Genomic DNA, 27,396 nt, shown 5'->3' with positions numbered 1-27,396 from the left:
ATAGTTTTAGTAAGGTTTCTTTAACAGAGGTTTCTATTTTCTCTTAAACCCCCTCCAGCTGAATATTTGTTGCCTCTACTCCACTGAAACAGCTCTTGTTCAATCATTAGTGATCTCAAATTGCCCAAATCAATGGATCAGTATTCTGTATTAATTGACATAGCTGAACTTCTACCTGAAAGACTTAAGTATTTTTTAGTTCTGAAATTGAAAAATACGAAAGAGTATACGAAGTTATCTAATGGAGCATAATAATATGGACATCTGTAAACCTCCATTCAAGTTAAACAATAGATTGTTGTCGTTACTGTGGATGCACACTGCCTGAAGTCCTCCTATTCGTAGCCGCCAAGACACCATTTGCTTTTAGTTCTCTTCTGCACTAGTTACTCCTCATTTCCTTCTCTTGGTTCTTTCTCAGTTCTGGGTAGCCTTCTTTTTTAAAAAATCTGTCTATACTTATTCTTACAGTGATACCATTTATTTTCAGATTTTTACTACTATCTATACCAGTGGTTCTCAACCTTCCTAATGCTTCGACCCTTTAATACAGTTCCTTATGTTGTGGTGACCCCCAACCATAAAGTTATTTTTGTTGCTACTTCATAACTATAATTTTGCTACTGTTACGAATCGTAATGTAAATATCTGATATGCAGGATGTATTTTCATTGTTACAAATTGAACATAATTAAAGCATAGTAATTAATCACAAAAACAATATGTAATTATATATGTGTTTCCCGATGGTCTTAGGCAACCCCTGTGAAAGAGTCGTTCGACCCCCAAAGGGGTCACGACCCACAAGTTGAGAACCGCTGATCTATACAGTAATGACTCCCAGATAGCCAATGAGACACTCTACCTCTTTATCTTGGCTATCTAAACAGAATATTCAAAATTAACATATTCAAAAACAAATTCTTGATTCCCCCTTTCCAAACCTGTCTTTTCTCCAGTGCTCTTCATCTCAGGAAATGAATATTTCATTCTTCCAATTGGTCAGGTCATAAACCTTAGAGGCATTTTTTACTTTTTTTTTTTTTTTTCAAATTTCACATCATAATCATCAGCAACTCCAATTGGATCTATCCACTAAATATATCCAGAATTAAATTGCTTTTCATCTTCTCAATTGTTATCAGCCCCATCTCTCATCTGGATTATTGCAAAAAACTTTCTAAGTGCTCACTGCTTCCAACATGTACCTTGTATTCTTAGCTCAGCCGTCAGAATGAACCTGTTAAAACGTTTAGATCATGTCCTTCCTCTGCTTCACACTCTCAGAATAAAACACAAAGTTCTTACAGTGATGTATAAGGCACGACACAGCGTGGTCCCTTCTATCTTTCTGATTTCATCTCCTACTATTTCCTGTCTCTTACTCTGCTCCAGCCATACTGGCCTTCTCACTGTCCTCAAGCATGCTAAGCATACACCCTCCTCCAGGCCTTTACACAGTTTTCTCTGCCTGGAATGTTACTTTCCCAGATATCTGCATATCTTACACCTTCACTTCTTTTCAGGGAGGCCTTTCCTCACTAATCTATGTAAAATAGTAATAACTCACACTATTCAGTTGTTTACTTGGTAAATTCTGTGTCTCCCCTCTAGAATGTAAATTCTAGAGCACTGTTGCCTAGAATAGTCATGCCTTAAAATAGTGCATAGCATATAATAAGTGCACAATACATATTTCTTGAATGAATGAATGAATGAATGAATTTTTAGTATTGAGTATGGGTAGATCTGAGTGTTTTTCCTGTTGCTTAAGGCTCCTTCAAAATTTCTTTTGATTTCCTTCACTGACCTATAACTTTTTGGACTACTGAGTTTGCTTTTAAAAAGGAGTTATCTGAGTTCTAAAGACATCAGTTGTCCATATGCCCAATGTTATACATCCTGGGACTATTGGTTTATTTCTTAGTAAGTTGGCATGGAAACTTTTGGAGGGGAACAAAGGGAGCTATTTAGTAAAGAATGATGAATTTCCTACTGAACTCATCTTGAAAATTCTCATTTATTGTTTTATGCCCGATGTAATATATATCCTAATTATTAGAATGCCTTAACTGTTAAGTATTTTTTATTTTTACTCAAAGGCAATAAAAGTACATATTTAAAAAACTGTTGATGTTCTTTATTTTTTTTATAACAGACTGATGTTAAGGAAAAACAGAAAAAACTTGTTGAACAATTAACCGGATTAATAAGTAGTTCACCTGGACCACCGACACGAAAATTGTTAGCTAAAAATCTCGCAGCCCTCTATAGCATTGGGGACACTTTCACTGTTTTTCAAACACTTGAAAAATGTAATGACATTATCAGAAGTAAAGATGACACTGCAGCCTATTTACCAACAAAATTGTAAGTACTTACTTTGAGATCGACCCTTGCATCTTTTTAGGTTTTTTTTAAAGAGTAACTTGTCTTAATAAGGGGCTGCTGATTATAAAGACCTCCAGATAGATGGAGCTCGAGGCATGCTGCTGACAATAAAAGCTCCCTCAGTAGGTCTGGGGAAGGGATTCTATTTCAACATTTTCCCATTGTCACCAGGACTTTCAGCAAACTACAGAGGATTGATATAATGTCAGCAATTTGCACAGGGGTCTTTTAGTAAGTTTGGATGGAGATAATATTCTTGGCAGGGATGGAAAGAAACATAAAGAATTTCTAGGTGATGGGATTGAGGCAAGAATAGGCAAACTGTAGCCCATAGGCCAAATCCAGCCTGATGCCTGTTTTGTTGGGATGCAGACATGTCTATGCATTGAGGAGTAGCTGCTTTCATGTTGTAATGACAGAGTTGAGTACCTGTGACAGAGACCATTTTGCTTGCAAGCTTTCTGACCCCAAGCTTAAGACCTTAACCCAACTCCTAGCCCATTCTGTGGTGTGGATCCAGGGCAGGCATTTTTGAAGCAGGTCTTGCAGATAATGAGTATAGGGACCCATGCTGTGAAAGCATAGCAGTTACGGTACCATGAGGAGTGCTATGAGAGGGAAAATTACACCTAAATAAGCTTAGCTGTGGTGTGCAGGAGAGCAGTGTCAAAGAAGGCTTCTCAAAGAAGCATCAGCTAAAGAGCAATCACTAAGGAAGGAACATGGAAATTAGTCAAGTAAGAGGTTAAGATGGGAAGAAAAGATGGATGTGATAAGCTGGGGATAGACAAACTATGAAAAGGGCCAGATAATAAACATTTTTGGCTCTGTGGACAACTACTTACCTCTGCCACAGACAATATATAAATAAATAGTATGGCTGTGTTCTTATAAAACTACTAGAGGCCCGGTGCACAAAATTTGTGCACTGAGGCGGAGTGTTCTCAGCCCAGCCTGGACCCTCTCGCAGTCCAGCACCCCTCAGGGGATGTCCGGGACCCCTCGCTCCTTACTGCCCTAATGCTCGCTGCTCCTTAGCGCTGCCACAGAGGCAGGAGAGGCTCCCACCACTCCTGCTGCACTCACCAGCCATGAGCCCAGCTTCTGGCTGATTGGTGCTCCCCCTGTGGGTCATACTGCCTGTCATTCCGCTGATCAGTTGATTTGCATATTAGGGTTTTATTATATAGGAGGATTTAAAAAGCAGGTGGCAAGCTAGATGATGGGTAAGATTTGGCCTGCAGGCTGTAGTTTGCCAACCTGTTTTCTAGGCAAAGGAAACTTCTAATTGGAAATAGAAATGGCTTATTTATACCTTATTTACAGTGCTTTTACCGAAAGATACAAACTAGTAGAGAAAACAAGTTGTGAGGGGAAGATGATGAGTTTAATTTTAGGAATAGCCAATGGACAGTATGTAATTGGCAGGTGGTAATCCTGGTCTGGGTTTTAGAGATCCGAGTTGAGAATGTAGTTTTGGTGAGTAGAGAACGGAGTTTTGGGAGTAGGCTGAACCCTTTGGTAGGGATAAAGTCACCTAGGAAGAGTGAGGAGAGAAGGTGCCAAGGATACAACTCTAGAACACCAACATTCAGGATGCCAGAGCCAGTGTAATGGCTTACAGAGAAAATGAGGAAATCAATCTGAACACTGATTCTTTGGTCTGCTTTCAACCGCATAGATAAGTTGTGATTAAATTTTGTGTTTGGGATAGATACAGATCTCAAAAGCTTTAGAAGAGATTAGGGAGCGTTAGTGCTTTCCACTTTATTTTGGAGTTTGAAGCTATGTTAATGATTTGAAGATTTAGTTCTCCGCCACACATGATTTTATAGTTCTGCTTAAGTAGAATTTATTACATATTGCATGTTATTTATATGTAATTCCAGTGGATTCATGGTTTCTGTTTAGGGATTTCCTAAAATATTCTGGTAGGTGACCTCAGTCATTGTTATCAGCCCAGAGAGTATTGAAAAAAGCATGGGATTTGGAGTCAAAGAGGTGAAGGTCGATTCCCTGATTGTACTATTTACTACATGTATGATAGTGAGCTAAATTTATGTACCCTTTCTCAGCCTCAGAGTAACTTGCTCAGGACACATAGCTATTAGGTATCAGGTTCTGGGATTTAGGCACACATCTGCCAGACTCCCACATATATGTTCTTCATCTCTGTGCCCTACTCCGGTCTCTCATAGCTATTCACTTATTTACTGTTTATATGAGTGATGGTTGGGTGGTTTCCTCCCTCCTGAAGAAATAGGCTGCTGTTACATTTCTGTAGCCAAGTGTTTTATTAAAGCCATTTAGATTAAATTTTGCAAGTAATTGTTTACTATTATTTGTATACTAAGAGGTTTCCTGTTTCCAGAGTTGACATTTCCTTTGGAAGGACAAGATATAACCAAATAGAATGATCAAGTCACAACACAGTTAACAATATAATTTTGTCAAAATGAGTGGTTGACAGTATTATATATGAGAGAAGAGAGGGATCTTTGTGGAATGATATAATTTGAGAAGTCTTCATGAAAGGAAAGTTTGAGTTTCTTTCCAAAGGATGGGTATGATTTGTTACATAAATATATATTTATTCTCTTGTTTTCCTAACAAGAATGAAAGTTGATAAACCATAGTATTTCTTGTAATTATAAAGAATAAACAAGGTGTTTTTTAAAGTTGAAAATTAAAGATTTGTAGTCAAAAGTGCCCTGCCCAAATATAAATTGTTTTCTGAAAATGAGAAAAGTTTGATAAAATTATGTTATTAACCTGAACAATGACTAAAGAAAATACCACCTCTCATAGGGCTGCAGTGACTTGTGTTGGAGCATTTTATGAAAAAATGGGGAGAATGCTAGGCAGTACATTTCCAGAAACAGTAAATAATCTTTTGAAATCTCTGAAAAGTGCAGAGGTAAGTTTTACAACAAATATTATTTAAATGTTTTGCTAGTGGCAGGAGTTAATGTCATTTAAAAATATATGTGTGTTTTTTTTCTGTCACTGTGGTATTCATACTGTTTAGCAGGAAGGTAATTTAAAGTTATGACTTGCAAAAAAATTACTTGCTCTTTTTTTAAATGTAATTACCTCATGTTTCAGGGAGAAGGGAACGAATGCTTTTCTTTGAGAAAGAATAGGTTTACGTCTCATTTTTTATTTAGCCTTATGGATATTTTTGCCATTACAGAAAGTTCTAAATGGAATAAATTAGCACAGACTGGGTAGCTTAAAACAACAGAAATGTGTTGTGTCACTGTTCTGGCGGCTAGAAGCCTGACATCAAGGTGGCAGCAGGACCATGCTTCCTCTGAAGCCTCCTGGGAAGAAACCTTCCTTGCCTTCTAGCGTCTAGTAGGTTACTGGCAACTCTTGGCATTCCTTGGTATTCCTTGGTTTGTAGATGCCTCTCTCCAAACTTTGCCTCCTTGTCACATGGTGTTTGCCCTATTCATCTGTGTTCTGTGTCTAAAGTCTTCTCTTGTAAGGGCACCAGTCATGGTATTAGGGCTCACCTTCTAGTCCAGTATGACCTCCTCTTTACTTGATTTCACCTGCAAAGACCTTATTTCCAAATAAAGTCATGTCAACAGGTAACAGCACTTACGATGTGAACTAATCTTTTGGGTAGGGGGATATTAGTCTATTCACAGCAGCTCTTGTCAAGTAAAAATAGTTCTGTTTTGTCATGTCAATTTAATAATGCTTGTCAACTTGAAGTTAACTAAAAATAGCCTAAGCCCTGGACTCTCATAGTCTAATTTCCTTATTTAGGAAAGCTAAAGATTTGCACAGTGTCTTCTGGGAACTATTTGTCTATTTATTTATTAAATAAGAATTGAGGACATGTCAGGTACTGAGCATATAAAGATGAATAAGACAGGGTGCCTGACATCAAAAAGCTTATAGTCTGGTGAGCGATATCTGTATTTGAATAAAATATGCTATTAGAAACATGAATCAAGCACTATAAGTATATGAAAACAAGAGTTTGAATTCATCACAAGAAAATGAGGATTTAGCATAACTGACAAGTTTTTAAAATGTGTTGGATGTCTTCTTTCTCTTAGATGGCTTATATTATTTTTTAGCTACTTTTTTACTCAACCTTTCACTTTCTGAAAGTGTGGGTCCTTAAGATATGATACTAAAGCTTTTGAGTTTGTCTTCATAGTCTCATTATATTGCACTTCAACAGGTCATGGAAACATGGGAATGTGTTTACTTGCTGTAACCTAATTTCTCAGAAAGATACAATTTAATTGAAGTTAGTAATTGTTGCCGAACCGGTTTGGCTCAGTGGATAGAGAGTCCGCCTGCCGACTGAAGGGTCCCAGGTTCGATTCCGGTCAAGGGCATGTACCTTGGTTGCAGGCACATCCCCACTGGCGGGCGTGCAGGAGGCAGCTGATCGATCTCTCTCATCGATGTTTCTAACTCTATCCCTCTCCCTTCTTCTCTGTAAAAAATCAATAAAATATATTTTTTTAAAAAGTTAGTAATTGTTTTTACCTTTCAGGTACTTTCTAGAATATTTAATTTTATTTTTTATTACTATTTACAATTTAGAGGTAAGGCCATTAAGGCTACAGAATTTTTGTGTTTTGGTATGTTCTTGTTTAAATGTGGAATTTGTTTTGCAATCTAGTTTTAACTTTTCTTTATGTTTGAGTGTAGTCTCAAGGGCGAAGTGAAATCTTAATGAGTCTACAGAAAGTTCTGAATGGGTTGGGTGGTGCAGCAGCCTCTTCTCATCGTGATATTTACAAGAATGCCAGGTCCCTCTTGACTGACAGGTCCATGGCTGTTCGATGTGCAGTTGCCAAGGTTAGTACTAGACCAATTTATAATGCCGTAGGGTTCACCTGGCTTGTTTTCCATTTCTTAAGGATCACTGTCCTTTATCTCCTGATGTCCAGTGTCTTGAAAACTGTTGTTTTATATTTTTTGCCCAACATTTTGGTTATTTCTGGAGAGTAAATCTGGTTCTTGTTATGTCATCTCTGGAAGTGGAAGTTTTAGGGTGTAATTTAGTTTTTTTTTGTGTTTTTTAATGACAGTGTCTACTAGAACTACAGAATGAAGCTGTGTTCATGTGGACCGCTGAACTGGAAAATATAGCCACTCTCTGCTTTAAGGCTTTGGAAAACTCAAATTATGGAGTGCGAGTGGCAGTGTCTAAACTCTTAGGAACAGTCATGGCGACAGCACTAATGCCAAAGCAAGCAACAGGTACCATTGTTTCCAACCCCTGACCTAGACTGTAGCAGACACTTGAAGGTACATGGAATGCTTCCTTCTAAATGAGTTATTACTCATAGGCAAGTCACTTTAAAGGATTTCAATCATTAGGTATTTCTCTACTTTTCATAACATTAAAGTACCCACATGGCATTTTTTCTTGGTATCATCAAGAAATTTTTTATGATGATAATGTACAAGGTAATATTACAGCAAGCATGTTGAACACATAAGTAAGATTTATGCAGTGATTTTGTATGATATTCAAGGGCTTTAAATCAGACACTTGATACCCTTTTTTATTTTAAATCTTTGATGACTAGATCCCCATTTGTAACATAGTATTATTGTTCATTTTTTCTTGGCCATCATTGTGAACAGAATCGGAGGCAGCATTGGCTTTTCATGTGACATCTCCTGTGGCTCCCAATTTCATGGAGATGCTTTAGGGACAGTGGTGTGTAGAGCTGAGCAGAGCCAGCTGTGCTGTGTCCCCACCCCTACTCTGTATCTATAGAGAAGGAGAGTCAGATGTTATAGAGTCAAGTCCTAGCTCCTATGTTTATTAGTTGTGAAACCCCTTGAGCTTTGTTCTCTTCATCTTTAATAATAATTATGTCGCCCTAACCGGTTTGGCTCAGTGGATAGAGTGTCAGCCTGCGGACTGAGGGATCCCGGGTTCGATTCCGATCAAGGGCATGTACCTTGGTTGCGGGCACATCCCCAGTAGGGGGTGTGCAGGAGGCAGCTGATCGATGTTTCTCTCTCATTGATGTTTCTAACTCTGTCCCTCTCTCTTCCTCTCTGTAAAAAATCAATAAAATATATATTTTAAAAAATAATAATAATAATTATGTCAGTCTGTGAATTAGATGATGACGATGACAGGTAACATTTTTTTAAGTGCTCTGTGCCAGGCATTGAATTAAGCATACAACAGAATTGTTTATTTAATCTTCACAAAAGACCTGTGAATTGTAAGTACTGTTGTTATTACCATTTTATAAACAAGATATTTGAAGTTTAGAGAGATCACATAATTTCTGTTCGACTAAGTGTTGTGTTAAGTGTCAGAGCTGAAATTTAAAATTCAGGCATTTACATTCTAAAGCCTACATTCTTAATCATGAGCTCTATGTCTCTTCAGAATTTTTGTGAGGATTATATTCGCTACTATATGTGAAAGGACTTCATAAAATATGAACCTGTATACCAAAGATGGCAAGACAACTGTAATCCAGTGACTTTTTTTTTAATCCTCACCCGAGATACATTTTTTCCTTTGATTTTTCAGACAGAGTGGTAGGTAAGGAGGAGGGGAGTGGGGAGAGAAACATTGGTGTGAGAGAGACACATTGATTGGTTGCCCCCGCATGAGCCGTGACTGATTCTGGGATCGAATCTGCAACCAAGGTACGTGCCTTGACCAGGAATCGAACCAGAGACCCTTTGGTCCGCAGGCCAATGCTCTAACCCCGTGGTCGGCAAACTGCAGCTCACCAGCCACATGCGGCTCTTTGGCCCCTTGAGTGTGGCTCTTCCTAAGCCTTAGGAGTACCCTAATTAAGTTAATAACAATGTACCCACCTATATAATTTAAGTTTAAAAATTTGGCTCTCAAAAGAAATTTCAATTGTATTGTTGATATTTGTCTCTGTTGACTAATGAGTTTGCCGACCACTGCTCTAACCCCTGAGAAAACCGGCTGGGGCTCCAGTGACATTGTAATGCATTGGTAACTGTTTGACGAAGTTTCTTTGTGTCCATCTCAGTTTTGGGAAGGAAGCTGTCTGTGATCAGTTAGCAGTATCTGCTGTGGGTATATGCTTTGTCCTTGTTGTGTTACACATATTGAGGTTACATCATTATTAGGCTATTCTGTCATAGATTTATTGAATTGATTTTGATTTTTAGTTCTTTCTATTCTTCTTAGCATTTTTGCTTCAAATTGAATTTATTTTTACAAGTACATTGTCAATTTTAAGAAAATAGGAAAACTCAATGGCCTTATCTCCTTTGTGGTAACTTAGGTATGCTTAAAAATAATTACTTGAATTTTCAAGCTAGATTATTAGAAAGTTTTATTTAACTTATTGCAAAATATTTTGTTTATAATTTTACTTTTCATCCTGAAAGTAATGCGCCAGAATGTGAAGCGAGCGACATTTGATGAAGTCTTAGAACTCATGGCCACAGGATTTCTGCGCGGAGGGTCAGGTTTCTTAAAGAGTGGTGGAGAAATGTTAAAAGTTGGAGGGTCTGTTAATCGTGAAGTGAGAGTTGGAGTCACACAGGTTTGTAATACATGTATAAAAGAGTTCTGTTCATATCATTGTGAAAATTCATGGAAGACTCTTACTAAGTATAGTACACACACAGATTTTTAATATTGTCTGGTTTCTTTCAAAACATTTCTTTTACGAAATGAATGAATTACACTTAAACTCCAAATTGCATGCTTATATGGCAAGGTTAGATATTTAATGATGTATAAATAAGCCTATGTCTACTATTTATATAAATATTTAAGAAAATTTTACTTTTTAGAAAATCAGATGTGAAATAATTCTGTTGTAATTTAAATGTTATTTAGGTAGCTTGAGACATTTAGATTTTAATTTTGATCACTGACCCTGTAGCTAAAAATATTGGTTAATACTTTGGATTTTCATAAATTGTTAATAACCAACGTAATTCTGAAATTAAACCTGACTTAGAATTATAATTTTAAAATAATAACACCAAGTAAGATGTTATGGTTAATGATCTAATAATAATGCCTAATAAGATGAAATATTTCATTGTGATTTTAGTCAAAATCACTTCAACTATTTCTTTTTCCTGAAACAAGTGTAAATAGAAGTAACCATTTTTTATCTTAAAGTCAAAAGCAAGTGATTTGTAGCTCTAGATCTGTATTTATTTAGTGTGTTAGGGTTTTCTTATTCCTTTAACCTATTACCTTCTTCATAACCAGGATAAATTCAGCTTTCCTTTCATCCTTTACCACTCACTGTGTTCTTCACAAAGCTATTGTCTTAACTATGTTAATCAAAGAGAATTCCTATACTAGAAGTACTAAAAACGTCTCATGTTTTAAATTCTCTGTATTTTAATCTCAAATATAATTTATTTGCATGCTGTTGTCAGTTATTTCTGTGGTTGCTTTATCTGTAATTTCAGTTCATTTATAAACATGTATTTGAAGTTGTGTTTTAATCTGTTTATAGGCATATGTTGTTTTTGTAACAACATTGGGTGGTCAATGGTTGGAGCGTAGCTTTGCTACATTCTTATCCCATGTACTTGATCTGGTTTCTCATCCTCGGGCAACGCAAACACATGTAGAGGCTGTGTACTCAAGACGATGTGTCTCCTTTATCCTGAGAGCTACCGTGGGCAGTTTGCTAGGTGAAAAAGCCCAGATTGCAGCTGCCAAAGAAATATGCCAAGCTATTGGAAAACAGATGAAAGTAGTAGGTAAGGATTGATGTAATATTATTGATTGCCTTAGTCATTTAGTTCTTTTTTATTATTAATAAATTAGAGGCCTGGTGCATGAATTTGTGCACATTGAAAGGAAATTAATTAGAAGAAGTATTTTAGAGGCTGGGGAGGGAATGCGGTAGGTTGGCTCCAGGGTGTGTCGGGCCCATCTTGCCCAGTCCCTACCGGGGCTGATTGGGGCTGGCTGGCTGGGGAGGGACTATGAGAGGTTGGCTGGCTGCGGAGGTACTGCGTGAGGGCTCCAGGGTGTGTCCCGCCCGTGTTACCCAGGCCCAATTGGGTGGACCCCAGCAGCAAGCTAACCTACCGGTCGGAGCATCTGCCCCCTGGTGGTCAGTGCACGTTGGTTGGACACTTAGCATATTAGGCTTTTATATATATAGATACCAACATCTGATTAATTTATATATTTTTCTGGGTTGTGTTTTAACAGTCATTTTATTGAGTACTCTTACTTGATATTAAAGCAACACATAATTTTAGTGAAATAGTTTTTAAAGATTTTGGTAGCATGTTTATAAAATTAGGGTTTTTGTCTTATTTCAAGTTCCTATACTGATTTTATAGCTCTCCTGGTACACAGCAGTATTACTTTGCTCTCTTTAAGGAATAATCAATGTGATTTTTGTGTTTGGAGCCTTTTATTTTATATACACATGTTGGTTTTTCCCCTCCCTTACTAGACTTAATATGAAGACTTGAGAAGAATTACAGGTGGCTTTAGCACATTATAGGATATATTGTGAAACCCCAGTAATTCATAATTAAAAGAAATCCTTTTCTAAGAAGTAGCAAGTTTATAATTTTTTTAGTTTAATAAATAGTCTGAAATTCCAAAGCAGTACTTTAAGGTTTGAATAATCTATAATAATAAAAGCATAATATGCTAATTAGACCAGGCAACCTTCTGGACGAAGCTGTGGTGGTGGGGGCCAAGGCAGAGGCAGCCCCCGGCCGCTGCACTGAGGCAGAGGCAGCCGCTACTGCGGCAGCGGCCAAGCCCCTTGCACATTTTGTGCATTGGGCCTCTAGTGAGTGAGATAAAGTTCCTGCCTTTATGGAGCTTACAATTCGATTAGGAAATCAAAGCAAGGTAAATGTAAATTCTATAAGACGGTTTAGTTTTATCACTCTTGGTAATATACATTAACTTTAATCAGGCACATTATATTGCCTAATAGAGGTCCTTAGAAATAAGAATTTAATGAAAGATAATAATCAGTAATTTATATTTAGAGAAAATAATTTTATAAGTTTTACAAGTACACACAGTTTAGTTATAGTTTTTGTTGTTTATATCTTTGCAAACCATTTTTTAAATGTACAGGGCTAACTGAAAAATTATAAATTATGAATTAAAGGGTGCTTAAGTTAATGAGGTATACTAGTAGGTCTTTAGATATGTTAAAATAGCAATATATTCTAGGTGTACAACTTGAAAAATCTTTGTACATTGATTCATTGAAGAAATGTTTGAGTGCCAGAAATACTACCAAATCGTGGGAGGAAAATAGTGAACCAGATACAGAGAACTACCTGTTCAGGCAGCTTCTAGTTTAGTAATCAAAGGAAGAATTCATGCATTTCTAAGTCCAGAAATTGCTAAGAAGAAAAGAGCTATTTAATTAGAGTCCATAATGTTTTAATTTATTGTATTCTATATTCTATATTTTATAGTCTAGTAATTCATAGTGAATGCAAAAAGAGTAAGAAAGTTTTACTGTCATTTAGGAGTTATTAATCTTAAGGCCATAGTAGTCATTTGATTTAAAAATCCTAGAAGCTTAAATATAATGCTATATATCTGGAATTTATGGGCCAGAATGTATTCTCAATTAGTAAATTCACAAGGGATTTACAGCTGTTCTATGTTAAATACATTCCAAGTCTAGTGGACATTAAAAGGTGATGGGAGGGGGCAGCAAAGTGAATGGGGACTTTGAGGAACATTCCACTAAGAAGTTCTAAAGCCTCTTTCCTTACATATCCACTTTCTGGTCAGTAATTTGATGATACTACCAATATATAGCAGCACTTGAAAATAGCAGTAATAATAGCAAGTAACAATAATAGCCACTAAAATTTATTAAATATGTATTGAGGGCAGCACTGTGTTAAATTCTTTATATGTACTGACTGATTGTAACAGTACTCTTCAAGATAGGCACTTAACCCTTTCAGCAGAAGAGGAACTTGACCTAGGTAGGCTGAGTATCTTGCCCAGTGCCAGATAGCTAATATGACTGGGGAAACTGGGGTTTGAACCCAAGTCTTCTTTCTCTAGAGCCTGTGCTTTTGTACACTGTAGTTTGCTGCTGCTTACTAAAGTAAGGTCTTAGAAGCAGACAAAATATCTCAGTATATATGTATTAAAGCATTGCCGTGAAGCCATTAAATAATGTTTTTAGGTTACTTCACTATTATTTACACAAATTTTCTGCTGAGAAATAACAGCATACAGAATTCTAACACTCGGGCATCAAGTAGGATGATTTAAGAATATAATTATGTAGATCCAGAAAATGATATTTAATTCACGCTCATTGAGGACATGCTGTTGTGTTTCCAGAAGCAGTAGTGAATGACACTAGCAGTGAAAACAAGTCTGGAGCAGCAGACATCGCAGCCAGCCAGCATGTGATGGTCTGCGCCCTCCAGGAGCTGGGGAGCCTGGTGCAGAGCCTCAACGCCACTGCCTCCCCTCTAATTCAGGAAGCGTCTATAGGTATGATATCCACTTACCTGCAGAAATATTCTTTTACCATTTTTAAAATCATAGTATAATCGATATTTAGCTCCTGGTTAGTTGCTTGTCATCAAATTAGCAGTTTAGATCACTTGGTAAAAGTAGAGTTTTATTTAACTTAAAATTCACTGTGATAGTCAGTATTGAATTAAATGGTGAAATAAAGTTTGGAGTAACAAATAAAAAAAGTCATGGTAGTTTTTGACTAAAATTTGTTGAATACTTTAATTTTACATCCACATTTATATTTTATTGAATGTAATTATGCTATGTTCTTCGTAGAAAATGTTCCTTTAAAGTATTCTGCTATTTATTAGGTAATGTATGTGTTTTTGGCAAACTTCGGAAAGTATGTTTGAAGCCATAATAATTATGATTTTAATTATTGTACATAGTCTTTTGTTCATGAAATTATTTGACTTCATTAAAGAGTAATTTTTTGAGTATTTTCTTTGTTAGGACTTTTGGAGACTGTGACTTCTGTGCTTCTTCATCCAAGTATGGCTGCTCGGCTCGCTGCTGCTTGGTGCTTGCGCTGTGTGGCTGTGGCATTACCTTTCCAGTTGACACCATTTCTAGACAGGTGTGCAGAGCGGCTCAACAACCTGAAAACATCACCAGAAGCCGTTAGTGGATACAGTTTTGCAATGGCTGCCCTGTTAGGTGGAGTTCATCAGTGTCCATTGGGCATTCCTCATGCCAAGGGAAAGGTAGGACAGAAATCCTAGACTTGCAAGTGTTCGTCATCTGGGCTTCAGCCTGTTGGAACACCTTCTGTGTTTACTGTTGAACGAGGTGATCAAAAGACAGACAACAGTTTTACTATGATATTATAAAATAAGTGTTCTGCTAAAATGGAATTGACAGACTATAAAATTTGATATTTAATTATGACACAGGAATAATAAGTAGCTTTTGTTTGGTTATAGTATCATTTTATAATTTATTTTAGAGAAAAACCATAAGTAATTAATATAATTTAGAAATCAGAGCTTTTCTTTCAGCTTTTAGAAATAAAAATTCACACTGCTGTATTAAAAGATGTCAGGAGAATATGCTATTGCCATTATTAAGCATTAAATAATAGAGTTGAATGGTTTTTTTTAAATCAGTTACTTTTCTTTCTTTTCCTTTCTACTAACCTCCTACTACCATCATGATTTTCTTCTCAGGAATATTTTTATAAATATTTGCAACTTTATATAGGCAGATTTGGGCTAGATTTTAACTTCTTTTTTTTCTTTCTGGGTTATTAGGCCCATGACCTGTGAGTTCATTCCTGTGAGTTTCATAGTTACTATTTGAATCTAGGCTTCCTCCTCCCTTTGTCATACAATTGTGTCGTGGCTGATTATCCTTGGTATCTTTTTCTCCTATCTCTTCCACACACTTTCATATTTCACATTTGTTCAGAGTCCCTTAGGGTCTACCTAGTACTCAGACTCTGGCGAACTCTACCCATTCATTCTAATTTCTCACTGCTCTTAAGTCAGATTAGTCATCTTGCTTTCTTCAGTTTCCATGCCTTTGCTCATGCTAATCTCTTACTATAGGATTTCTCCCCTTTCTTGTTCATTCACCTGTACCAAACTTATCTATTTGTTTAGAGACCCAACATGTTCATCTCTTTCATGAAATCTCTTCAAAACTATTCAGTCTTTTGTAGCTTTTCTGACCACTACCACCTTTGTACTATTTGTCATTTAATTATGTGCTACTTGTTACTTCCCATTTTTCCTTTGTCTTCTCTCTTTAACACTCTAAGCACTGTAAGGTTAGCTTAATGGTATTTACATAATAGGACTTCAACAAACCTTTGAATATAGGATAATGGTACCAATAATAGTAGTTATGTGGTTACATGGACCAGCACTGTTCTGAGTGCTTTGCTGTATGAACTTATTTAATCCTCAAAAGAGTGAAGTAGGCACTTCTCTTACTCCTGTTTTGCCAGTGAGGGACCTGAGAGAGGGAGGTTAATTTGTCCCAGGTCAGGAAGCAAGAAACAACAGGCAGACTGGCTCCACAACTCACTCTTAACCACTACGCTGTTCTGGGTCTCCCCAGAGTCATCAGTGCAGTTGGGTTTGAGTAGGTCTCAAAATTGCCTCTTTAAAAACATGTTAGCAGCAACAACAAAAGGGGACAACTTTTGTCTTAATAAAGTATATTAGCTATGTATTTTCTTATTTGATTTCTTTAACTTTTTTTTGCAGATGGTAGTTAGTATTGCTGAAGATCTCTTACGAACTGCTACCCAAAACAGCAGGCTGTCTTTACAGCGCACCCAAGCTGGATGGCTTTTACTTGGAGCACTTATGACTTTAGGTATAATGATATTGAAGTAGGATTTTTGTCTTATTCTATAACTGTCAGTAAACAATAAAGAAAATTTAATTTAAGGTATTAATGTTAAAGATAAAGATAGAGTGAAATGCTAGCTATTATTAAAGCTTGTGTGGGGCTCTTTTTAAAAATTTTTTATTGTAAAGTATGTCATATATGTATATATATATGTATGATTTTGGATTCTCCTTTTCTTGGTTAGGACCATCTGTCGTTCGTTATCATCTACCGAAGATGTTGTTACTGTGGCGAAATGTTTTCCCTCGTTCTTTAAAGGAACTGGAGGCTGAGAAGGCCCGAGGCGATTCTTTTACCTGGCAGGTAACATTGGAAGGCCGTGCTGGAGCTTTATGTGGTAAGAACTGAAAAGGATGCACTTTCAGAATATTTTTTTATTACTAAAATATTTGTGAAGTGAAGGAAAAGAACTACTTCAAATTTTTATTTTAATATGTAGTAAATTTGTAATATAAACTTATATGTAAGTTTACTATATAATCTAAAGTTTATAGACCTTTAGATTTAGAAAGAAATTTTGTAAATAATGTACACCAGTTTGCTAATTATGAAATAACTAGCGGCCCAGTGCATAAATTCATGCACCTTGAAAGGAACTGTATTGAAGTACTGTAAATTTGTCAGTACACCGTGTCCACTCTTGGTTCTGTCTGGAAACTTCTTTCTTTGTAGTCATCTAGATTCATGTTGGGTTATAGATTTCTGAATTCCTACTCACAGAAATCTCCCTAAAAGTTAACTTCCCTCACTTCGTTTCTGCTGCCCACCCTTCTAGCCTTTTCTAATGATTTTTCTCTATAGTTTTGCAATTGGTTCTTCTTTTGATTTTACCTGGTTTTAGAACTTTATATTTTATAATAAGAATTGTAGGTACCTTTATATAATTTTATAAATTTATTTATCCTCACAAAAACTGCTCCAAATCTGTCCTTTTGAAAATTTTATCTAGCAATGAGGAGTTTTGTTGCACATTGTCCTGAACTCCTAACTGAAGATGTGATTAGAAAATTGATGACCCCTATTGAATGTGCCATGACTATGATGTCACAGTAAGTAAACAATCATGACAATTTCCAATTTCACATATTGATACATAGTCATGTTTTGTATTTACTTCTCTCTAGTATCATATAGGAAACATATAAAACTTTATTTTTATAAAATAACTTTTAAAATTGCAGTAATGATATATATTGAAATAAAATTGTACTTTATAATGTTTCTGTTACTAACAGTAAAGGCGACAAAATAAACTGAATGAAAACTTAATACTTACTGAAGTACTGTAAATTTGTCAGTACACTGATACATTGCTGAAAAAAATGGTTATAAGTAATACTTATTCTAATAAGATGATACTAACCATACTTTTGATATTTTAGTATTCCATCTGTAATTAAAGCTCATGGAGCTCATCTGAAAGCTAGTGCTGCGATGGTCCGTTTAAGACTGTATGATATCTTGGCTTTATTACCTCCAAAAACTTATGAAGGTAAATACGATTTGCGGTAGCTAATAAAAGTTTTTCTTTCTTTTTTAAAAAATATTTCTTTTTTTTTTACTTCAGAGAGGAAGGGAGAGGGATAGATAAAAACATCAATGAGGAGAGAGAATGATTGACCAGCTGACTCCTGCACGTCCCCTACTGGGGACCAAGCCTGCAACTCAGGCATGTGCCCTGACTGGGATCAAACCCGGACCTCCTGGTTCATAGGTCGATGCTCAAACACTTAGCCACACTGACTGGGCTAATAAAAGTTTTTTAATGTCCCTTTCTGGTTCTTAGAGTTCTGACCACGGCTCTTCCACTGACTTACTCTGCAGAGGCAGACAACCATTTTCTTTTTCTTCATATAGACTATGAACACAGCATTTACTGTGCTTCTGGCCCCTTTCTGAGCCCTTTACAGGTATTAACATCTTTGACTCTAACCTCAACTTTATGAGGTGATTAACTCTATTTTATAAAATGAAGAATCTTAGGTACATATAGGTAATATAACTTGCCCAAATCTGAGAGCTAGTAAGTGGCAGAGGTTGGATTCAAACCCAGCTGGTTCATCTTTGAAGTCTATGCTTTTTTTTTTTTTTTTTTTAATATATTTTATTGATTTTTTACAGAGAGGAAGGAAGAGGGATAGAGAGTCAGAAACATCGATGAGAGAGAAACATCGATCAGCTGCCTCCTGCACACTCCCCACTGGGGATGTGTCCGCAACCAAGGTACATGCCCTTGACTGGAATCGAACCTGGGACCCTTGAGTCTGCAGGCCGACACTCTATCCACTGAGCCAAACCAGTTAGGGCGAAGTCTATGCTTTTAATAACTATCCTAATCTACCTTATATATATTACAAAATTGCCAATAATGTAGGAATCTGGAGGTAAACTAATAATGAACTTGACAGAAATTAAATATAATATAAAACGTTAATGCTAAAATAAGTCATTGATTTGTTTCTAGTTCAACCATGCCCAAGAATTTTTACATGCTCTGGTTTAGTGTTTGTATATCATTGGGTAATTAATAAAATAATAATCATATCATATTTAATATACTTAAAATGAACAGCCTTTTCTCTATTTGAGTTTTTTTTGGTTACTTTAAATAATTAGGGCTAAAAGGCACAATACAATAGTAAAAAAGGAAATACCATTATTGTATATTAAAAACAGCATTGAAATAGTTAATGCATATATTTTTAATAGGAAATAGGAACTTTATTATTTATTTCTGTTGAATATGTTGCTGTTCTTTGTGGGCAATGATTGTGATTTTCTTTAAAATTCTTCTTAATCTGATCTGAAGTTCTGTGTTTTAGGGTCTTTCAATGCACTTCTTAGAGAACTGGTGGCAGAATTCACTTTGACTGACAATTCAGCCAACACAACTACTTCACTCCTCAGATCCCTCTGTCACTATGATGATAGTGTTCTTCTTGGCTCCTGGCTGCAAGAAACTGATCATAAATCAATTGAAGACCAGGTAGTAAACCATACAGGGAACTAAAACACTTTCTTAATTGAACATGGTGGTTTTCACTTACACCATTTTATTATTACACATTGTCACTTAAAAAGAAAATATTGTAGACTAAGGTTTAATTTTCATTGAGCTTTTTTAGACATGTAAAGATGGCTTCCTGGTGGTGAACAAATAGTGAAAACAGGTAAACAGCAATAGTTAGAATTTGGTGAATTCTCTTTATTCAATATTCTTCATATTTAGATACCCTGTGGTGTCTATGGCCAAGACCAGTTTTAGCTGGATTTTTTATTATTGGTGTTTTGTTTTGTTTTAGTTTCTTTTCTGACAGGTTGGAGAGGAATGGGAGTTAGTAGGTTGAGCATTTAGAACTGTTTTGCTCATTGAATACATTACCTCGTATGTACTTTTAAAAGGAGTTACTAAAGCCTCTTTTAAAGAAATTTTTGTGGGTTTAAGTGCTTTTGCTTTGCTTTGCTTTGCACAATTTAAGGTGGGTAGCATAAACATGTTTTAGAATGAACAATCTTTTTCTTAAATTTATAAAAGGTGTTACTGATGGCTTTTTTAAAAGGCCAAATTATATTTTTACCTATTTAAAATTTTTCAAACTCAATCATTCTGTTCTTTTTTGTTTATTATGTTTTCTTCTTCCTCACCTGTTCTGTTTTTCATGCCCAGTTCTTAGTAAGTGAATTTCCTAAAGTAGATTTTTGAATGATTTTCATGTCATTCTTTTGCAGCTCCAGCCAAACAGTGCATCCGGAAGTGGGGCTCTGGAGCATGACCCATCCTCCATTTATTTACGAATACCTGCTGGAGAAGCTGTGCCTGGTCCTCTTCCTCTTGGAGTTTCAGTCATTGATGCTTCCGTGGCTCTTTTTGGTGTAGTGTTTCCTCATGTTTCTTATAAACACCGGTTAGTATAAAGTCAATCAGGTCATTTTATGTAAATTATATCCAAACTATAGATTTTCCTATCCCAGTTAACTCTGCAGTAGGGTGTAATACTGTTAAAACATTAAGCTTACACATTTAATAACATAAGGAATGCATACATGATTTTAAAAATTGCATGCAAAAATATTCCACATAATTTGAAACTGTTTTTAAGATTTGGCTCTGTGTACTAGCATCTGGTATCCATTATAATAGTTTGTTCACCATTTTATAAGTAGGTTTTGATTATATCTTTAATTAAGGACATCAGTTTGGTAAGTCTTTTGTTTTTGTTACTGAAGAAATAGTCCCCAATAACATTTGTCTGTTTGATGATCCAAGTCTAGAACTTGGGAAACTAAGGTGGTTCTTTTTCTAATAGGACCTTTTGGTTTGCTATATTCTATGTCCTCATTCGCCATTCCTAAATTTAGTAGGCATTCGAAATATATTTATGGTCATTTTCCCAAAAGGAAGACAGAAAATGAATTAATGCAAAACTTTCACAGATAATTTACTTTACAAATATGCCTTAAAAATATTATTGTGGAAACCAAGATGGCAGCATAGGTAAACACTGGAAATTGCTGCCTCGCACAACCACTTCAAAAATACAACTAAAAGACAAAATGGACATCATCCAGAACCACAGGAAGGCTGGCCTAGTGGAAATTCTACAACTAGAAGGAAAGAGAAAAGCACACTGAGACTCAGAGAAGGTGTGGAAATGAAGTGCAGAGGTATGAGGCGCATGCGGAAAAGGCTGGCAACTGAGGACACGGCTGTCTTTTTCATTCGGGAGGGAGACACAAGCTCCCGACTGCTCTGAACACCAGTTCCCGGCGAGTCTCTGGGGACCCAGACTCATACGGGGAGAAACTGGACTGTCTGGCATTGGGCAGAACTTGAGGGCGGCTTTCTCTCAGAGGTGCTTGCAATGATTACCGCAGAACAGTGAGACCCTGGGCCTCTTAGGGCAGGGCTGAGGATCAGCCATAGCTGCTTGCTCCTCCCTGTTGATTCCCTGAGACCCTGCCCCACCCATGCTGTGCACAGAGGCTTTTGCATATGAATGCCCTGGCCCTTTGCAATATAAAATTACCTAACTAACTGCAGCTGGGTCAGAGAGACCCAGAACATCCAAAAGAATGTTCCACAGCAGCTTGCATTGCTTCACAGCTGGGCCTCATCTGGGCACCTCCAAACTCCAAAAAAAGAAGAGGAATCTGCAGATCTCTCCGTAGCTCCTGCTGGGTGGCCTCAGGCAGAGTCTAAATTAGCACCTCCTTAGAGATCCAAGAGCCAGTGTACCCAGTGGTCAGAGTGGACCATCCAGATTACAACTCCTCAGATCCATAAGGGACACACTCAGGGGGCAGACTCAGTGAGCACCAAAGCCCCACTGAAGCAAGTCTTGCCCCATAAGGGTGTCTCCAGCATAGAAGTTCTTCCACCATAGACACAGCTGATTCTCACAGCCAATTGGCCTGGAGGTCAATTCCTCCCAGTGATACCATCTACAGTCAAGGCTTAACTACAACAAGACTGTGCACACAGCCCACAAAGGGCTGCACCAAGAGTATCCACCTCACGTAATTGGGGAGGCTGAGCCACTGGGCCCTATAGGACACCTAGCACACAAAGCCACTCTACCAATTCAGGGAAGCAGCCAAAATGTGGAGACAAAGAAACAGGTCACAAATGACAGAAATGGAGGACAGCAAACTACTGGATATAGAGTTCAAAACCACACTTATAAGGTTTTTCAAGAATTTTCTAGAAACCGCCAATAAATTTAGTGAGATCCTCCATAAATCTAGTGAGACCCTCGAGGATATGAAAAAGGACCAACTAGAAATTAAGCATACACTGACTGAAATAAAAAATATTATACAGACTCCCAACAGCAGACCAGAGGATCGCAAGAATCAAGTCAAAGATTTGAAATACGAAGAAGCAAAAAACGCCCAACCGGAAAAACAAAAAGAAAAAAGAATCCAAAAATATGAAGATAGTGTAAGGAGCCTCTGGGACAACTTCATAAGTACCAACATCTGAATTATAGGGGTGCCAGAAGAGAGAGAGCAAGATATTGAAAACCTATTTGAAGAAATAATGACAGAAAACTTCCCCTACCTGGTGAAAGAAATAGACTTACAAGTCCAGGAAGCGCAGAGAACCCCAAACAAAAGGAATCCAAAGAGGACCACACCAAGACACATCATCATTAAAATGCTAAGAGCAAAAGACAAAGAGAGAATCTTAAAAGCAGCAAGAGTAAAACAGTTAGTTACCTACAAGGGAGTACCCATACGACTGTCAGCTGATTTCTCAACAGAAACTTTGCAGGCCAGAAGGGAGTGGCAAGAAATATTCAAAGTGATGAATGCCAAGAACCTACAACCAAGATTACTTTATCCAGCAAAGCTATTATTCAGAATTGAAGGTCAGATAAAGAGCTTCACAGATAAGAAAAATCTAAAGGAGTTCATCACTGCCAAACCAGTATTATATGAAATGCTGAAAGGTATCCTTTAAGAGGAAGAAGAAGAAAAAGATAAAGATAAAAATTATGAACAACAAATACATATCTATCAACAGGTGAATCTAAAAATCAAGTGAATAAATAATTTGATGAACAGAATAAACTGGTGAATATAATAGAATCAGGGGCATAGAAAGGGAGTGGACTGACAATTCTCAGGGGGGAAGAGGTGGGGGGGTGCGGGAAGAGACTGGACAAAAATCATACACATATGGATGAGGACAGTGTGGGGGTGGGTAAGGGCAGAGGGTGGGGTGGGAACCAGGTGGAGGGGAGCTATGGGGGGAAAAAAGAGGAACAACTGTAATAATCTGAACAATAAATTTCAATTTTTTTTTTTTTTTTTTTTTTTACACCATGACAAAGTGAGATTTATTCCAAGGATCCAAGGCTGGTACAATATTTGCAAATCAATATATGTGACACATCACGTAAACAAATTGAAAGACAAAAAACACATGATCATATCAATAGATGCAGAAAAAGCAGTCAACAAAACACAGCACACGTTTTTTATAAAAACTCTCAGCAAAGTGTAAATAAAGGGAGCATATCTCAACATGATAAAGGCCATATATTGCTGCGGTCCTGCCCCAGCAGGTCCAGGGGTCCCCAAAGGTGTGGACGGAGTCGGCGAAGAAGGAATGACACGGAGACAGCCTTCAGTTGATCAGCAGCCTAGTCAGGACCTCTAGCCAGGATCTCCAGCCAAAGTTCTGGTCGGAGTTCTGGTTAGGAGCTGATGAGGATCTGATGAGGATCTGATCCAATAAATTTCAATTTAAAAAAATTATTATTATATGCCCTAACTGGTCTGGCTCAGTGGATAGAGCGTCAGCCTGCAGACTGAAGGGTCCCAGGTTTGATTCTGGTCAAAGGCATGTACCTTGGTTGCGGGCACATCCCCAGTGGGGGTTGTGCAGGAGGCAGCTGATCGATGTTTCTCTCTCATTGATGTTTCTAACTCTCTATCCCTCCCCTTCCTCTCTGTAAAAAACCAACAAAATATATTTTTAAAAAATAATTTAAAAAAATATTATATGTATATGTAAAAGATAACACAGATGTTATCTTTTAAAAAATGTTGGTTACTTGGTTAATTGCTTTTTAAAATGAGTGGAAATTTTTAAATATGAAATTTTACTTTACCCAGATGATCTTTAAGAACAATTGGTTGCCATAAAAATGTTAAAGAACTTTAAATGTAAAGGAATTTTATAAAGTATCTACTTTAGTGTCCTTGTTTTAATCTAAGGAAATCCAGCTCTAAGACTTTATGATTTCTCTAAAGTAATCCAACTAGTTATGGGAGCTAGAACCCAGAAATATTTTAATTATAGCCAGTCACTTTTGTGGAACAAGGTTTTGTATAAATAGATAAATTCTTTTAAAGTATAATAAATAACAAATATTCAGTGATTGAGGAATAAATAATGACAGACTGGAATACTTTTTACAGATATCAGAAAATATTATGCAATGTGAATGAAAAAAAAGTAAAATAAAGGGCAAGAAGTAATCTCAGTTTGGCATTTTAAAATACATAAAAATGTACGTGTATTTACATAAGAAAAAGACCTAAAAGAAAATGAATGTACCCAGGGGTAACTGGTTATTTCTGGGTAGTTTTTGTTAATAGTTTTCAAATTAAATTAAATGAATATTTTATAAAGAAAGATATTTTTTAAATACGCTTTTTAAAAAAGTTAAGCATTTGAGGTCAGGTATAGGAAAATGATGCTTAACAGTAATGTTGGAGACCATGTGTGTCTTCTTATGTGTGACCTTAAAGCAATGTGAGTAATGCCCTGCCTTTTCACTCATTGATAGAATGGGAATCTGTGTCAGAGCAAGTGTGGAAGTAGTCAGTGTTAGTCCCCAGTAGTTCTCACTGGAGTTCCCATAGGAGGCAGGAATTCTGTGATTTTTGAAGGGTGCTTTGACCCAAGATCCATGTCCTATTGTAAATTGAGCTTAAATCCTTATAGTGTCCTTAGGGAGATTTTGATTTCCTACTTTAGGTCATAGTTACCTTAGAACTAAATCCATTTTCTCTAGATTCCTTTGCCCAACCCAATTTCTTTTTAGAAGAATCTGAAATGATCTCATTCTCTTTTATCAGAATAGTCTCAAATGACTGTGATTGATTTATTTTTGTTAGCTGTCTCATTTAAAAATGTTGGAAAGAATAAAAATCTAACTTCTGTTTTTTTACATTAAAAAAATTTACCAAAGCTAAATCTTTGTTAAAAAATCTCCCTATTAGTTTCTAAGGATAGGGCATGAGGTACTATTTTCTTCTAGAATATTTTTTAAAACTATGCCACAATTTTTTATTTCCAGCTTAAAAATCTTCCACACAGATGCATAATCAATTATTGTTATTCTATTCAAGAAAACCTGAGCACCTACTATATGCCATACACTTTTTTGGATACTGGTGTTCATGTTAAAAGCCATTGAAATTATGACCTTATTTTCCTGATTGATACTTAATATTCAGTCTCTTTTCTTGTTTCAATTGATAGCCATCTGTCCATAGACTAATTCAGAGGGAAGAGATCTGATTTGGACCAGCTGTGGGAATGAGATAGAAAGGAGATATCTTGAGCCATCATTTGTTAAACAATTAGCTCATACTCTTCTTATCTCTGATTTCTTGAGCCATATTTGAGTAAAAAGTGTTGTTAATTTGCTCTTATTCTATTATAGACTGCAGATGTTGGATCACTTTGCTGAATGTGTTAAACAAGCCAAAGGTGTCCGCCAGCAGGCTGTGCAGCTTAATATTTTTACTGCTGTTCTTAGTGCACTAAAGGTATTTACTTTAAAACATAATAAATATTCTGAACTACAATTTTAATTAATGCCTTTAACAAGGCAGGCATATCTAGATTATTGTGATGTTTAAAAGTATATCCCATAACTATGTTTTATATTAATTGAGTTAAAGTACTAGAAACTTTATATTAGGCTCATTGTAATTAATGACTATTCTATATTTTAGTAATGTTACTCTTTCAGCTTGACCCCTGAGACTTTACAAATGCCAGTAGTTCAGACAGTCAGAATTTTCAAAAATGTCTGGCTAATGAAATCTAATATTCTGCTGAAAGTTAACAAGATGAAACGTAAATTTGATTTGTGGTTTAGACCATAAATCAGGAGAGGTTGTGTTATATAGTTGAAAAAATTCTGCATTTAGAGGTTGTGTTCTGGTTTTGCATAATACTTGGTTTATGTCTTTGTGTAATTTATTTCATCTTCTTTTAACATCAATTTCTACACGTATAAAGTGAAATGACTATTGCTTTGTCTCTCAGAGTTTGTTACTGTATTTTGCAGCCTGCAGCCTCTCATGATGTAATTGAAAACTTCTTATATTATTTAGCACTGAGTTACTTATTTGAAAACTTATTATATTATTTAGCACTGAGTTAACTATAAGGTATTACTATTTTAAAGTAAAATAGCAACAAGTACAACTATTTAAATAGGCATGAAGTAAATCATGTTTCATAAACATCAGGGAAAGGGGATACAGGCATTGGTAGAAATATAGGTTTGTGCCATTTACATAACTGTTAGTATATGCCATTCTTAAAGATCGTCAACTAATACTAACATCTGAGTTTTTTAAAACACAAGTGGGGTGGTCATGGTCTTCCTCAGTGGTTGGAAAACTAGTGAACCAACTGTAATACTTCTGTACAGTATTCTTTTCTATATAGATATGCTCGCTAAAGCCTTTGCTGTAGTAACATTTTCCCCAGGTACCATAACTTGGATTTTTGGTCTCAATGAGTAAATTAAGTTCCAGGACAGGAGGTATAGCTAGAACAGAAGTATTAACATTTGGAATGATGAACAAGCTATCTCAACATTCAGTTACTGGTTATTACCTCATTTATCCTTTAGATATATAATTGGAGGTACTCTTTGTGACATAATTATCTTCTCTGGAATTTTTATATAAATGAATCAAAGTTTCCTACTCATTAGGCCTTCCTTAAAGTTATGATGATAAATTTCAACCAGTTGGATAACAGTTAATTTAATAATACAGTGTTTTTATATATAAAAGCAACTTCCAGGGATTGTTGGTTTTAGGGCCCATGAACTGTAACTATGTTGTGTATCTGTATCATGTTTTGAATCATGTTTAGAAAAGTGGTTACCACTAATTTAACAGCTATTGACTCTATATGTTATATGCACTGGAAAGATGACTGAAGAAAATAATGTCTGAAGATACATGTATATTTTCAAAGATTATGCACATTTAAAAATTTTATTTAATGTGAATTATGACTTGCCTTTAAAAAAAAATTAACCATAGGGCCTGGCTGAGAATAAAAGTACTTTAGGACCCGAGGAAGTACGTAAATCCGCTCTGACACTGGTTATGGGCGCTCTTGACAACCCCAACCCCATCTTACGATGTGCAGCAGGGGAAGCTCTTGGAAGAATGGCTCAGGTGGTTGGAGAAGCAACTTTTATTGCTAGAATGGCCCAATATAGCTTTGACAAGTAAGTGAGTCTCTTTACCAACAAGTAAGTTTCTTGCATAGGCAAAGATGTCTTTTTAGATGTCTAATAAGTAATTATTACCTGGGCTATATGTTTTCCAAATGGTATAGCACGTGACAATATTTTGTGATTTTTCTCATAATG

General features: G+C 36.2%; 1 protein-coding gene across 3 annotated transcripts in view; it reads left to right on the top strand.

The window, feature by feature from the left end:
• The window catches only part of HEATR5B (HEAT repeat containing 5B), a 72,636-nt gene that overhangs the window by 2,400 nt on the left and 42,840 nt on the right, over nt 1-27,396 (top strand). For all 3 annotated transcript variants that reach the window (XM_070429012.1, XM_070429013.1, XM_070429014.1), the window contains exons 3-18: nt 2,159-2,370; nt 5,200-5,308; nt 7,072-7,221; nt 7,455-7,626; nt 9,772-9,929; nt 10,866-11,115; nt 13,712-13,867; nt 14,348-14,598; nt 16,105-16,216; nt 16,437-16,589; nt 17,202-17,301; nt 17,635-17,744; nt 19,075-19,238; nt 19,982-20,157; nt 25,435-25,540; nt 27,062-27,252. In XM_070429012.1, the coding sequence (XP_070285113.1) occupies nt 2,159-2,370; nt 5,200-5,308; nt 7,072-7,221; nt 7,455-7,626; nt 9,772-9,929; nt 10,866-11,115; nt 13,712-13,867; nt 14,348-14,598; nt 16,105-16,216; nt 16,437-16,589; nt 17,202-17,301; nt 17,635-17,744; nt 19,075-19,238; nt 19,982-20,157; nt 25,435-25,540; nt 27,062-27,252 (2,570 nt within the window). The remainder of the gene's footprint in view (nt 1-2,158; nt 2,371-5,199; nt 5,309-7,071; nt 7,222-7,454; nt 7,627-9,771; nt 9,930-10,865; nt 11,116-13,711; nt 13,868-14,347; nt 14,599-16,104; nt 16,217-16,436; nt 16,590-17,201; nt 17,302-17,634; nt 17,745-19,074; nt 19,239-19,981; nt 20,158-25,434; nt 25,541-27,061; nt 27,253-27,396) is intronic.

Source organism: Myotis yumanensis, unplaced genomic scaffold (genome assembly GCF_028538775.1).
Source record: "Myotis yumanensis isolate MYYU_CA2020_CCGP unplaced genomic scaffold, mMyoYum1.0.hap1 SCAF_11, whole genome shotgun sequence".
In the NCBI taxonomy this organism is placed as follows: Eukaryota; Metazoa; Chordata; class Mammalia; order Chiroptera; family Vespertilionidae; genus Myotis; species Myotis yumanensis.
The sequence above is the reverse complement of the archived record's forward strand: the minus strand, read 5'-3'. Positions and strand labels throughout refer to the sequence as shown.